The sequence below is a fragment of the Maniola hyperantus genome, chromosome 22 (genome assembly GCF_902806685.2).
Source record: "Maniola hyperantus chromosome 22, iAphHyp1.2, whole genome shotgun sequence".
Taxonomy (NCBI): domain Eukaryota; kingdom Metazoa; phylum Arthropoda; class Insecta; order Lepidoptera; family Nymphalidae; genus Maniola; species Maniola hyperantus.
Window position 1 is genome coordinate 1,259,353 of NC_048557.2, and position 13,742 is coordinate 1,273,094.

The 13,742-nt window shown below is 37.2% G+C and overlaps 1 protein-coding gene across 3 annotated transcripts in view; it reads right to left on the reverse strand.

The window, feature by feature from the left end:
• Ndf (Nucleosome-destabilizing factor) overlaps positions 1 to 12,672 on the reverse strand; it is a 65,816-nt gene extending 53,144 nt beyond the window's left edge. For 2 of the 3 annotated variants that reach the window (XM_034980371.2, XM_034980370.2), the window contains exons 1-7: positions 12,564 to 12,672; positions 12,439 to 12,475; positions 11,918 to 12,000; positions 7,819 to 7,945; positions 6,646 to 6,798; positions 5,608 to 5,796; positions 3,965 to 4,138 (exon numbers count right to left, since the gene is read on the reverse strand). In XM_034980371.2, coding sequence (XP_034836262.1) covers positions 3,965 to 4,138; positions 5,608 to 5,796; positions 6,646 to 6,798; positions 7,819 to 7,945; positions 11,918 to 12,000; positions 12,439 to 12,475; positions 12,564 to 12,598 — 798 coding nt within the window. In that variant the 5' untranslated portion in view covers positions 12,599 to 12,672. The remainder of the gene's footprint in view (positions 1 to 3,964; positions 4,139 to 5,607; positions 5,797 to 6,645; positions 6,799 to 7,818; positions 7,946 to 11,917; positions 12,001 to 12,438; positions 12,476 to 12,563) is intronic. The other variant, XM_069506133.1, reaches the window with a different exon arrangement.
• Between the last annotated feature and the right edge of the window lie 1,070 nt (positions 12,673 to 13,742).

The window sequence follows — 13,742 nt, forward strand, 5'->3', positions numbered from 1 at the left end:
TGTCGACTCAAATATTTTAAATAAATTAATTGATTTGTTTTTTTTTGTTTTTGAAGTTATTGTGCAATGGTGGGTTGCAGTATACTAGGCTACAATAGCCGAAGCGAACTTAAAATAGAAGGAATAACATTTCACAAGTAGCTACCTCTGCTTGAGCGAGAGGGACTGAGGGGACCACACTAGTTGCATATCTGTGGTTTATAGTTTTTTCAACCCTGGTAATGGGTCACCATTTTTTAATATATTCTCATAGGTGCGTAAACTCTGTGCCAGTAGGTATCTATGTAGTCTGTGACGCTACGCGTATGTGGCACACATACAAGCATAAAAATTTGTCCTTACTTAAAAAAAAAACAATTTTAGGAACTTTGTCAATGCCCTATGGAGTTTTATAATATCTTTGGTTTTTCTACAAATATAAAAGGATAAACTGACTAACTGACATAACGACATAATATATCAACTAGGTCTAAAAACTTAATGTTTTGCATCCATGATGTTAACCCCCACTAAGAAAGGATTTTCAAAAATTCCCACCCGTGCGAAGTCTGACTCGATCAGTAAGTAATCATATAAATCTAGCTATCTATTGTGCGTTGATGGTAGCAGGTATGTCAGAAACTTTCACACAACTCCCAACAACAGCTATAAAAAGTTCTTCTCAATCGAATGAACGATGTGCGAACGCATAGGTAACAAACAGACAGACAACAGTTTCGGGACTCTACCAGAGTGAACTAGAGCGAGGGAACTTTCGGTTTGATCCTGAATCAACGATAATTTATGTCAAATATTAGGCTATAGCGACGACGTGTAAAATCAAAGAAAAATAGGGCTACTTTAGGGCTACCTGCGTCAAATGTACTAACATTTGACGCCTGCCAGTGACGTCGAAGCTACCACGTTTTGTTAGAAGTTCCCTAACTACCGTGAACTGTAATACAATTAAGACTCATTTAATACCATAATTTTCAAAAAAATCAAATTTAATTTGACTTTTTTTGTCATCATATCGACCATATTGGATTTGTCATGACGTCATGGAGGTCGTGACGAAGAAGCTGAGACGAAACCAAAGACACCTCACTTATCTAAATCTGCCCAAATATATTCGTACATGACTGTTTAACACTTGCCTTTACTTCGCCGTAGTCTGAGTTATGATATATTTTATGTCGGTTGGTAAATGTATAAAAATTGTATGTCGACAGTTAATAAAATTAACTATAAACATTTATATAAAATTTTAACAAACGCTTACATATTATAAAATATAAAAAATATACATTCCAAGTTAGTCGCCTAACTGGGTTCTTACTTCTTATATTTTTTTTCATCCAATATGTAGTTTTCGCCTCTCTGCCAAATAGATACCAGGGACCGAATTACCGGTATTTTTTTCGTAGCGTTACCAAAGTACCGTTATGTTAACGTTAAAAACCGGTCAAGTGCGAGTCGGATTTGAACACGAAGGGTTCCGCACCACTGTACAAGAAATCTCAGACTAGTATGATAAAAAATTGCAAGTTAATGATGGACAGCGCTATCTGGATGTGATTTTAAACTAATTATTTCGGGAACACAAATCTTTTTTTTGTGGTGGAACCATAAATTCACGGTTTATGGGTTTTTTCCTTAACTTGTGCTATAAGACATTGCTACCTGCTAAATTTCATAATTCTAGGTCAAGCTTATAAGGTTTTTATTCCCGTTTCTTGACAGACACGACAGACAAATAGACAACCAAGTGATTCTATAAGGGTATCCTTTTTCCTTTTGGGGTACGGAACTTTAAAAAGTAACGATAAAGATACATATCAACGCTCTATTGGCGTTATTCACATACCGGTATTAATACCGGTAAAAGTAACGATATGTATTCCGGTAACCTAACGATGCCGTGTACAAAGTAGCATCTCCGCTCGACACGCATTGACCGTTAAGGAAAGTTAAATCATATGGTTATACCGCTACTATTAACGTTACGTTTTTAACGTAACATAACGATTTTTTGGTACTTTAAACGTTAAAAATTTAATTCACTGAAAGAGCGCATATCATAGGATATTATGACACTGTATCATCAGCATCGAATCAGTCTATAATAGGCAAACTCATAGAGATAAATTAAAGTTTCTATAATAAGGCTGTAGTCGCAAATACATAAATGTAAAAAAAATATTAACTAGTTACTTAACATAATTAGTTTTAAAACGTGGAGGAAAAACCCAGCTTTATAGGAAAATGATGTAAAATAATACAAACGCGAGAAGTATCTTAATGTCTAGGAAATAAAGGTTATAAGTCTTATTCAACTACAATTTTTTACTATTTTTTATGCAGTTTGTAGTAACATAAAAATACTTCGTTTTAATTAGGTTTCGTCTATACTTATAATCTAATTTATTTGCTTTAAAATTTATGTACTTATAAGCAACTATTTTTTGTAACAAAGAAACTACAGAAGTGATCTATTTTCGTATAGGCATTGAATATAATAGTATAGGTAATAAATGATAATTTGTAAAACAGTAAAAGACCGTTATTATTATTTTAACTAATTAACGTACATTACGACATAATTTAGAATTTACTGCACCTTATGACCAATGACAATCAATGTGGGATCGAATCACCGGTATTTTTTACGTAACGATACCTATATACCATTAGCGTTATCTAGATACCTACCAATATTAATACCGGTAAAAGTAACAATGTCTAAAGATGCGTTAAATACCGCTTCTATTAACGTTAAAAATGTAGTAATGGTAACCGATCCTGATGACAATCGCATTTTTTCGGGCCATTGACGAATCACTGACGACACATCAATTTTAACAAATGTTACTAGTTATAGTCCGTAAAAAATGTCTCCTCACGCGCCATTTTTACTCTATGGATCAACTGTCATGTCAAAAGTACGGTTCTCCTTTAAAATAAGGACTAAAATCGTTCTTTTGACGTGAAATTTGACACAAAAACTTAAAACGGCGCGTGAGGAGTTAATTTTTACGCGTTATAAATAATTTTACACCTTATTGCGTCTCCTTAAGTACCATCTACTGCAGTACTAAGAAATAAACTGCATGAAGACCCAGTTCGATATGACCATTTTTGCATGAGACTTTTCATAAGCTGTACCGTCTATTCTGAAGTAATTCCTTAAATATATCAACGGTTAATGTTTTAAGTGTTACATATAACTGAGAAATAAGTCATTATTAAATTGGTCAACGCGCCTGTAAAGTACCTATACGCTCTATATGTTGCAGCCTAAGAGCGGTTACGCACTCATCCGATCCGAATCCGTGAAAATACGGATATAAAAACGGATATTGCCTACGCACAAATCCGATCTCTGATCCAAATCCGTGGACATCTTTGACATATCTACGTCATATGTCCGATTTGAATCCGAGGCACATCCGAGATATTCTCACGGATGACGGAGAGAACCCGGATGACGGAAGTGCAGTGCGTAATCGCTTTAACTGGAGCACAAAAGATCGAAACCATTGACTTATATATTACTTCGTACAGGGCTATTGAACAAACAAAATGGCACTGACTCAGTAGTGCTTTAACACCAATGCAACCTCATTCATTGCAAGGTCGTTCATTAGTATCTAACAGCCGTACTCAGAGTCGCTTAATCGTTACTTAAGTTTAGTTAAAACGAGACAGATTTATGTAAGTGATATATCTCTAATTATATCATAAATTTGTCTCGTTTTAACTCAATCTTAAGTAACGATTAGCGAATCTGAGTACGGCTGTAAGAGGTGGCACTGTTTTATTTGGTTCCAAAACCATGAAAAATTTTGTTCGCTTGACCATATCTTGTTATTTATATCGATGATCGAAAATCAATAATTTGACGTTTATGGCTCAATTGATATATATAACCTGTGGAAAAAAAACATCAGCTGAAAGTCCTTATACATATTCGTTAAACACTTACCCTGACGCCGGTACGGTTCCACACGAGCACCTTGTGGCCGGAGTTGAGGAGGTTCTTGACGATGCCGCTGCCCATAATGCCGAGCCCGAGGAAGCCGAACTTCATCTGGCTCGCCTTGATGTTCTTCTCCAGGAGCGTTTCCGACACGTTCTCCAGGTCCAGCGGCGGCGTCTCCTGGATACACCACCGAAGGTTGGTAATGGTTTTTGGATAAACTGATATTAAGTAGGTAAGCTGTAGTACGGCTCGTTAGCTCGAAAATAGTCGATGTTCGGTCCCATCCGGAAGAAAGCATGAAACTTGGTATATGTGTAGCTTAACTTCGATATAGATGTGGAAGCAAGTCGAAAAATGATTTTTCCCCCCTTTACCCCAACCCCCCTTTGTGTCTACTGTCGAGTTTTTTTAAACGGTTAAAGCTAGGAGAAAACTGTCAAACGTACTAACAGTGAAGGGAACAATCGTGAGGAAATCTGTGTACTTGAGAGTTCTTTATAATTCTCTCTTCTCAAAGGTGTGTGAAGTCTACCAATCTGAATCTGCACTGGGCCAGTATGGCAGACTGTGACCTAAACCCTTCTCATTCTGAGAGGAGACCCGTGCTCATGCAATGGGTTGATCATGATGATGACGATTATTAATTTCGGGTGTTTAACTCAGATCTATGTACTTTGGCCAAACATAATACGCATGGCTACGCGGAACCATTTACTGTAAAAGCAGCTTCGCTGTGGAATGCACTTCCGGTCGAAATAAGACGCTCCAAATCGCTGGCAATCTTTAAAAACCGTGTCAAGAAACACTATCTGTCACTGTAGATTTTCTGCCATAACTATTTGTACAGTTAGCTATGTAGTATGTATTATTTATTTTATTTAATTATACTATATTGATTTTAAATAGTATTTATATACATGTACATTGTATATATTATATTATATTTTATAGTATGTACCTATTAGAGTGTATGTGTTTATATATACCTATATATATTTATATATATATTATATTTATAGCTACATTGCGACTCCCCGTCTTACAGTTCTATAAGTTCTTAAGTATAGGTTGCCTGGAAGAGATCACTTTAGTGATAAGGTCGCCCTTTGTTTTTTAAGTGTATCCTGTATTTTTACTCTCTGTAAATCTATTAACAATAAAGTTATTTTAAATTAAATTAAATTTGGCATAACGGTGAAGTTCAATAGATAGTTTGTGGTATTTATAAGCTGTGATGCCTAGTGGTTAGGACGTGCGCCTCCTGATCGCAGGTCGGAGGTTCGATCCCGGGCACGCACCTCTAACTTTTCGGAGTTATGTGCGTTTTAAGAAATATAGGCAATAAAAGAAATAATAATATTTTTAATTCAATTAAACTTTTACAAGTATTTTTGAATCGTCAGACTCATCAGAGGCATCTACCACTGGTTCAGAATGCCTTTCCTACCGAGAAGAACCAGCAAGAAACTCGGCGGTTGCATTGGAAATACAAGCTCTGTGAAAATTTCAGGTTTCTAACTATCATGGTTCATTAAATACTGACAGACAGACGGACGGACAGCCGAGTCTTAGTAATAAGGGTCCCGTTGGCATCCTTCGGGTACGGAACCCTAAAAAACATTACTTAATTGTCAATTTGTACTTACAGGTCTCAGTATGTTGGAGGGGCGATGCAGAAGGCTGGATTTCTTGGAGAAAGAATGGTTGAGCATAGAAGGCTTGTCGCTTAGCTCTGTGTCGGTGACGGACCGCCCCTTGGCCTTCTTGCGCGGCGTCGCCTTGAGCCCAGCCGAAGACGAGCGTTTTACTGGCTTCACCTTTGAACCCAAACGAATCTATAAATATATAGAATACATCAGTACTTAAAACTATTGTTTACTAGCTAATGCCTGCGACTTCCTCCACGTGGATTTAAGTTTTTAAAAATCGCGTGGGAACTCTTTGATTTTCCAGGAAAAAAAATAGCCTATATCACTCTCCAGGTCTTAAACCATACTTATAACCTATGCAAAAATCACGCCCGTCCGTTGCTCTATTGCGACGTGAATCAAAAACAAACAAACACATTTTCGCATTTATAATAATTATGGGTAGTCATAGAATAGGTCACGCCAAACTGCTTGGTTTCAATGATATGACATGCAATTGGGGGCATGCAATGCATGCATGCAAACCTAAACTAAAATCAAATTTCAGTCAGAAATCGTCAGAATCGACTCCAAAAATTATTATTGTAGAACTACATTAATTCTAGTAAACATAATAAAGTCGGAAATAAATTAAACTATTTTTTAATTTTTAGTAATTATTTTTGAAGTCGTTTAAAAATATTTTATAATTTTTAGTGGTCCCATTGTATTAAAATATGCTATGCCTGGTTAAAAACCTACTGTTTACTAAGCGATAACACTGATCGCGAGCAATTTACTATTATCCATTGAGGAGTTCCGTTCTCCATATCCGAAGATATTCATCAGATCTTTACCAAATTGAAACGGGACCACCTCTGAAGTGTGTTCTATAAAACAAAAAAGGGTCATTAAAATCGGCTCATAATTGACAGAGTAATCGCGAATCAAACAAAACAAAAATATACAGTCGAATTGAGAACCTCCTCCTTTTTTTAAGTGGGTTAAAAAGATCATGCTGAAGAAGTCTTGCAAACAAACTTTGATCTCTATTACCTTGGGTGTACCGCTCTTCTTCTTCACCTCAGGCGCGGCGGCCACTTCCGCCGCCGGCTTGTCCTCAGAACTCTCTTCGTCCTGGACGTCGCTCTTCAGCTTATCGAAATCCTCCTCGGTGTTGCGGACATGCTCGTCCAAGTCTCCGAAATTCTACGACAATTACGATACAAATGTAAACAAAATAGACGTTGGGATGCCAAGGTTCTGGAATGGCGACCTCGCACCGGACGGCGCAGCGTTGTAAGACCCCCCTACAAGGTGGACGGACGACATCAGACGAGTCGCAGGAAGCAGATGCACGGCGGCGCAAGACCGTGTGGAAGTCGCTACAAGAGACCTATGTACAGCAGTGGACGTCTGTCGGTTGATGATGTAAACCAAGCGGTCAAAAGCGAGTAGGGCTCGCGTCTTGACAGGGTTCCATACCATTACATGTTTTACATTGTTGTACGTAAAATAAAGGTCTAGTGGTGAGCACGTGTCTTTGTACGTCTATCCGCGCGGCTAACTCATAGATCACTAAAAAGCTGTAATTTGGCATGTGTATACATATAAATCACGCGGACAAAGCGTTAACAAAACTTTTTAAACAATTTTTTTTTGGGTACTTCCCCTACACATAAAGTGGGGTCGATTTTTTTTTCTCCTCAATCTCCTGAAATTGTTATCAAGAAGCATACAGCGCCACATCTTTACCAGTGAGCGTTGCGGCTATGGTGAAATAAAAAAGTTTTACTTTAGACTTTTTAGGGTTCCGAACCTCAAAAGGAAAAACGGAACCCTTATAGGATCACTTTGTTGCCTGTCTGTCAAAAACTTTTTCCCGCTGACCTAGAATCATGAAATTTGGCAGGTAGGTAGGTCTTATAGCAGACATTAGGAGAAAAATCTGAAAACCATGAATTTGTGGTTACATCACACAAAAAAATTAAATTGTGGTCATGAACTAATAATAGTATTTTCAATTAGCAAAGTAAGATAACTATATAAAGTGGGGTATCATATGAAAGGGCTTCACCTGTGGATTCTAAAACAGATTTTTATTTATTTTTATGAATCATAGTTTTTGATTTATCGTGCAAAATGTCGAAAAAATACGACTGTACCACGGAACCCTCAGTGCGCGAGCCTGACTCGCACTTGGCCGGTTTTTTTCAAAAGTTGACTAACCTCGGGGTGTACAATGAAGTCTTCAATTTGAGCCACCGCCTCCTTGAAGGCGACCGACTTGGAGGACTTGATCAGCTGCTCCTTATGTTCGTGGTACGGCTTGATGTTGTGCTCTTCGATCCACGCACTGTTGACAACAACCTTTATGTACAAAATTCCTATTACAATGTAAAGCTTCGGCTGTGGCTAGCCAACATTCCAAAACAGATTTTTATTTATTTTTATGCATAATAGTTTTTGATTTATCGAACAAAACGCCGAAAAAATACGACTGTAGTACGGAACCCTCAGTGCGCGAATCTGAGTCGCACATGGCTGGTTTTTTCTTCTTCTTATTAAGTTTGACTTTTAAGTCTGCGGCCCAGGTGGGAGCGGGTGCCTCCCGCGGGGCAGCCAGGCAACGTGTATAACAAACTCTTAATATTTACAAAAAATTAGAATCTAAATATATAAAAGGAAAAGGTGACTGACTGACTGATCTATCAACGCACAGCTCAAACTACTGGACGGATCGGGCTGAAATTTGGCATGCAGATAGCTATTATGACGTAGGCAGCCGCTAAGAAAGGATTTTTGAAAATTCATCCCCTAAGGGGGTGAAATAGGGGTTTGAAATTTGTGTAGTCCACGCGGACGAAGTCGCGAGCATAAGCTAGTATAATATAATAAAATAGAATAGAATAGAATATATTTTTATTCAAGTAAGCTTTTACAAGTGCTTTTGAATCGTCATCTAGTTTAATTTACCAATTTAATAATTGGAACAAAGATTCGTTGGAAAGATTGGAGATGGACGTGTTCTAATCAGGAGCGAGTCGGAGAGTATGGCATCGCAACCGCTGGCCGCCCCGCAGGACGCACCCGCTCTCAACTGGGCCACAGACTAAGCGATAAGGTGAAATGGTGACAACAAAAATAATACCCAGCTGAGTTTGTTGTGGGCTTCTGCTCACACCAGGGCGCGTTTGGAACCCTCGTAGCTTTAGTTTTAAGTTTACGTAATTAATTACGAGTATTATCACCATAACATCATTATCATACAAATTCCACTATTGACAATCAAAGTGTACAAAGATGTAATGCAAACATTGGAGCATAAATACTTTGTTATAAGTCCCGCAAATTGCTAATGCGCGTGGCCGCCGCTAGACTGAAGTTTCGAGCTGATGGTTTATTTTATTTCAGTTGACGTCAAAATGACGTCATTTCGATGTTAATGAGGCATGGTTCCAGCGCAATAGCAATTGGCGGGACTTATAGTACCTATTAAGGCTTTACAACACATTAGCGCGGAGTAGGTCGAAGCGAAGCGCTAACCTCGCCAAGACCAACGATCTCTATGTAGTTATTATGCGCAATAGAATGGTCATTCCAAACAAGTTTTTTTTTGTGTGTGTTGTTTCGCATTGGCTATGCTACGTAGCCCCTACTGGCCGCTACAGCGTCACCGGGAGGGGTGACGAGCGCGAAGCTCCGCCTGGGGGCTAGCCTTAGGGCTCGAAGGATTTGAGAGATCGGGGGGCAACGTCCTCCTAAGGGCGCCTCCTGTGAGGCTCGGACCACGGCTTAGGATGACGTTGGGATGGGGGAATTTGTTGGACTATTGGTTAGTCCGTACGCCCCCGTGGCCGTAGCGTGAGTCCACGTCGATTTTTTTATGCGAGTGGCAGCCTTTTATAACTTGTTGGCTTTAACAAAGATATTGTTATTCGTAGCTTGATGGCCAATGTAGCTAATTCTGTTGTATAGACTAAAACTCTAAACAAAACTAAAACGCGTGCTATCCTTCTCTGCACGGTGCATAATGAAAGGGATGGATAAGGATAGGGGAATGTTTGTATATTATTTAAGTAGCACTATGTTCTTTTTTGTAACCCAAAAGGAAAAAAGGAACCTTTTATAAATAAGAAGGTTATAAATAAGAATTGTTTCGTACATTATTTCAATTATTCTTACAACAAACTGTCGATTACTGCAATAAAATCACTTTTAATTTGATCGATCAAAATAAACAAATCTTTTATCGAGGGGTAAAACAATGAGATAGAAGATTATAGAAAATCCCTTTTACATTTTGCCTTAATATTTACACATACTCAGGTACAATATTCAATTGGAAATGTTTTTTAAATACATTTTAATACAAACATTTGACGACCTCCCTGGCGCAGTGCTGAGCGCTGTGGTCTTAATAGTGGAAGGTCCCGGGTTCGATTCCTGGCAGGGGTTTGGAATTTTATAATTTCTAAATTTCTGGTCTGGTCTGGTGGGAGGCTTCGGCCGTGGCTAGTTACCACCCTACCGGCAAAGCCGTGCCGCCAAGTGATTTAGCGTTCCGGTACCATGCCGTGTAGAAACCAAAGGGGTATGGGTTTAATAAAAACTGCCATACTCCTTCCAGGTTAGCCCGCTATCATCTTAGGCTGCACCATCACTTACCACCAGGTGAGATTGCAGTCAAGGGCTAACTTGTATCTGAATAAAAAAAATAAAAAAACATAATATACCTAATATTATTCTATTCTGTAAATACTAAATAGTATTATTGTAGTAAACAATAATACTATATAGTATTTAGAGACAAGGCACAGTTTAGCTATCACACAGTGAGCAAAGAATCACCAATAGAAAGCTACATTATTGTAAGTTGTTACTCTCAGTTAAGGCGATATTTTATTTTTAAACAATTGTAATAAGCTACCCGTGCGAAGCCGGGGCGGGTAGCTAGTAATATATAAAACACAAAAAATGTTTCTAAGTATGTCCATTATAGACTTTGAAACTATCTAACTGATGTGCCCCAAACCAGTTTCATTAGAAAGGTTTCATGTGAAGATGGTTTTAGACCAATAAAAAAATGAATTAGGCAAATGTTTTTAGCGTAAAAGCACACGCCAGGTATCCGCTAGTAAATAATAAAAGTTTTATTGATCACAAATAACAATACCTAAACACAATATTGCAAAATACAATACTTAAAATAAATTAATATTAAAACAAGTTAAAGCCCTTGCAAATACTTTAAAAAATTGTTACAGGACGATATCATATTTATAAAATCAGGATAAATCCTTAAAAAGATTCTCAATTAAATATTGATCAATTTTTATTTTTTTTACTACTTTATTAATTATTAAAAAGTAAGATTGGAATGATCATTCCAATCCAGTAAAGATTGGAATAATGTTCATTACAGCAATGCTGGAATTCCAGTCCAGTGTTGGAATGGTTGCACAAATGCCGGTTTGTGTCTGAAAGCACCCAAGTCTCAGCAGAAGCTGAGTGACCTGCATATTTGTAGTGTTACACCCACATACCACCACCTATAGACGCCTAATAGCCAGACATCCACCGATCGCCAAGCTTTAGGCAGTTGCTTAGCATAAAACATTTTACGATTTTGTTTTCATGTGAAACCTTGCATACTCTTGAGGTTGAATTCTCTGTACAAATTATTACAATAGTACTTATGCTGTTCTACATATTGTGATCCTGCGAAAGGAGTGCTTAGACACTCACCTAAGACAGCTTGTGTTACGAGTGTCCTGTGATTGGGTTTTTCCTATATAGAAGTATTTTGATTTATTTCTGTATATGAAGTAATTTACTTATTTCTCAACTGACTGACATGCTCTAACTTCTCACTAACATTTTCGCTAGCTTCCCTAATTTAAAAAAATAATAATTCTGATAGGTAACATATTGGGGTCTTATAATTGGACTGATCCTAGCTTCCACTAAAGACTGTTCAGAACAGGCAATTTATGGACTTTGGCACTAATTCAGTTGTTCACAATAATAATATTATGTGCACTCATCTGTGAATTCTGTAAATCCGGATTCCAGACACAAACCGAATACAGATGACTGCACAAACACCCTATGAGTAGCTCTATCCCTTACACAATGTTCCCTGCAGAAAAAGATAGCAGTACATTAAAATGAATTAGCATAATAATTAGATTGTTATATACCTTTGTAACCCAGAGAATTTATACCCTAGACTCTGCAAACAAACTCTGACAAACAAACAACTCCAACTTTCTACTAAGTAATAGTGGATGTTCCATTTTTAAACAGGTAACTTTAAAATACTTACTAGTTATTAGTCCCAAAGAAATAAATGCATTGGATGTTTGTTGCCTTCTTGAGGGGCTTCAGTTCAGGAGTTGGTACAGCCACCTGGAAACGAACAAGGGTTATATTATAGCTTCATTTGCCACCAAAATAGATGTGTTCCATCTCTTTTTAACAAACAGATTTCTAACTTTGAGAGAAAGTGAGATGTAATATGAATTGGTTAAGCATTTATTTACATGGAAGTTAAGCTCTATTAGTGCGTAACTGTTAATGTTATGAATGTTTGAAATGAATGTAATATTGGTGGAGTAAGTAGATAGTGTCCCTACGAAACTGTGGAACCTAAAACCCTAATAGCGTCTAATTATGCTTGCAGGAAAAGTTCCCGCTAATTATTATTACCTACTTCAAAAAAGTATCTTATAATAACTTTGAGTAAGTTAAGAAGACCACGCTAGTAGTTCTGCTGCACATTTTTTTTGATAATATCTATTAGAGTCAGCATTTTCTACGTTAAAGTAGCATAACGAAAAGACTCACCCGGCCGGGCCAAGGGCTGAACCCCTTCATTTTAGCCCTGAAACAAGAAGAATAATAAAATTATATTCTATGCACATTATTTAATACACATTTTCAGCATTGAACAACTAGTTTTAGGAACATACCAAACTAAATCACCAAGTTTATATGCGATAGACATAACGTACGTCTACACCTTTCCAATTTCCACGACGAACTAAATCAAAAACAATCTAGACCAACATAAACTTTTCCCGCGTCAGTTCTTTGTGCCTATGGACGCTTACAAATTATTTTTAATCTGGATTCAACTGTCTTCGAGAAGTCTTAGAACAAGCTCTGGCTCTGGATTCCTATCTTTTAAATTTTAGTATTGCTAGAATTGATATTTTCCATAAAATAAAGGAGTGATTGCACTAATTTGGTTTAATCATAAAGTACTTCTAGACCTTAATTTGATTAAAACTAGTTTTATTTTTATCCTTATTATTAAGTTTGGGTTATTTTCAAAAAATAAAAAATTAATGATGATTATAATTAATTGCTTTGAATATATTAATTGCTTTGTTTCTTTTAATTAATTGTAATCTCGCTTGAAAAAGCCTTATTCTGTTTGCCTCTGAACGCTGCCTACGTAATACTTAATTCAACTTCGACTTCTGTTAAACGTACGCCAACTAATATTTTTACGCCTCACTGCCCACTGGTGCATTGCATCGCAACGTATCGCATCTCATCGCAACGCAACGCAACGCATCGCACCGCACCGCAACGCAACGCAACGGATCGCATCGCTTAATAATTATTACTTACTAGCCTATGCTCGTGACTTCGTCCGCGTGGACTACAGAAGCTTAAAAGCCCTATTTTACCCCCCTAGGAGATTAATTTTCAACAATACTTTTTTAGCGGAAGTTACGTCATAGTAGATCTTCATGCCAAATTTCAGCCCGATTCATCCAGTAAATTGAGCTGTGCGTTGATAGATCAGTCAGTCAGTCAATCCTTTTATATATTTAGATTAAGAAGATTATTACTTGTTTTTATTTAGTTCTATTATTTTATTATTTGTTATTTTTGTTTTGTTATTTTTGTAAACATTTGTCAAAAATATGATAGTGATGAGATATGTAAATAAATGAGAAATAAATAAAATACTTATAGCACTGAATCAGGTTTTTGAATTTTTGGGGGTAATTGTATAAGGGGATTTCTGAAAACTAGGGTAAAACGAAAATTTGAAGTGGCAGCACACTGACTGGTTATTGGTCTGTGGTGTCTGAGAATTTCTTCAGCTGAAGGCTCAAAAAGGCTAGAACCCAGAG